The sequence below is a fragment of the Olea europaea genome, unplaced genomic scaffold, assembly GCF_002742605.1.
Source record: "Olea europaea var. sylvestris unplaced genomic scaffold, O_europaea_v1 scaffold35274, whole genome shotgun sequence".
Taxonomy (NCBI): Eukaryota; Viridiplantae; Streptophyta; class Magnoliopsida; order Lamiales; family Oleaceae; genus Olea; species Olea europaea.
Window position 1 is genome coordinate 1 of NW_019254418.1, and position 1188 is coordinate 1188.

General features: G+C 35.5%; 1 protein-coding gene across 1 annotated transcript; it reads left to right on the plus strand.

Moving 5' to 3' along the window:
• Positions 1-71: 71 nt before the first annotated feature.
• Positions 72-1169, plus strand: LOC111386367 (calcium-dependent protein kinase 34-like; the record flags this gene model as incomplete). The annotated part of the gene is made up of 4 exons (XM_023010821.1): positions 72-201; positions 557-724; positions 835-962; positions 1070-1169. Coding segments are annotated over exons 1-4 (522 nt in total), but the record flags the coding sequence as incomplete, so codon positions are not given.
• Between the last annotated feature and the right edge of the window lie 19 nt (positions 1170-1188).

Sequence of the window (1188 nt, forward strand, 5' to 3'; positions counted from 1 at the left end):
CCCCTGTTTGGACAGATATCTGTCACCCTAGAATCACCCTACTTGTTAAACCCCAGAATCATAAAACAGAATATCATGTTTTCAGATCATCCATGGATCAAAGAGGATGGAGAAGCACCTGACACACCACTGGATAATGCTGTTCTTGACAGGCTCAAACAGTTCAGGGCTATGAACAAATTCAAAAAAGCTGCACTTCGGGTAATTATACTTTGGCTAGAATTTTCAACTTTTTCCTTTCATTTCCGTAGAATCGTCCTAGTGAGATCCTTTACACATATATGGAAAAATGAATGATTCATCTAGTTCAAATTGTTCTCTGATAATGGCCAGTCAGGACTATATTTCTTGGTTTTATATACATTGCCTTATTGTAGAGAAAAGTTAAATAAAAATGTATAATTGCAACATGCATGTCAAATTCCCTAATAGTAGGTTTGATTGGACAGACACGACAAGATTAAGAAAGAAAAATTAGTGGTATTGTTTTATCAGTGCTGTTAAGTATTGTGTAGCAGATATAATCCTAACGGTTTGCTGCTTTTGGACGGAGTAGGTTATTGCTGGTTGCCTGTCCGAGGAAGAAATAATGGGATTGAAAGTAATGTTTAAAGGTATGGATACTGACAACAACGGTACAATAACTCTAGAAGAGCTAAAGCAGGGACTGGCAAAGCAAGGGACAAAGTTATCAGAATATGAAGTTAAACAATTGATGGAAGCAGTAAGTTTCCAAAACTGAATGTTATTAAGAAGCATAAATTCTCATTCTGAAAGTACTATGGTTTATGTAGATGTAACAATAATATACTCACTATCTGTACGAAAAATTAGGCCGATGCTGATGGGAATGGAACGATTGATTATGAAGAATTCATTACAGCAACAATGCATATGAACAGAATGGACAGAGAAGAGCATCTTTACACTGCCTTCCAATACTTTGATAAAGATCATAGCGGGTAATTGTACAAGGACATTAACATTACACAATGATGATATGTCGATATCTATACATGGGAATATTGGTTAATGCTAATCTTGTGCTAATGTTTTTCTATATGATCAGGTATATTACAATAGAAGAACTCGAGCAAGCTCTTCGAGAGTTTGGAATGAATGATGGGAAGGACATAAAGGAAATAATTTCAGAAGTTGACGCTGATAATGTAAGCACTGAATCTCAAT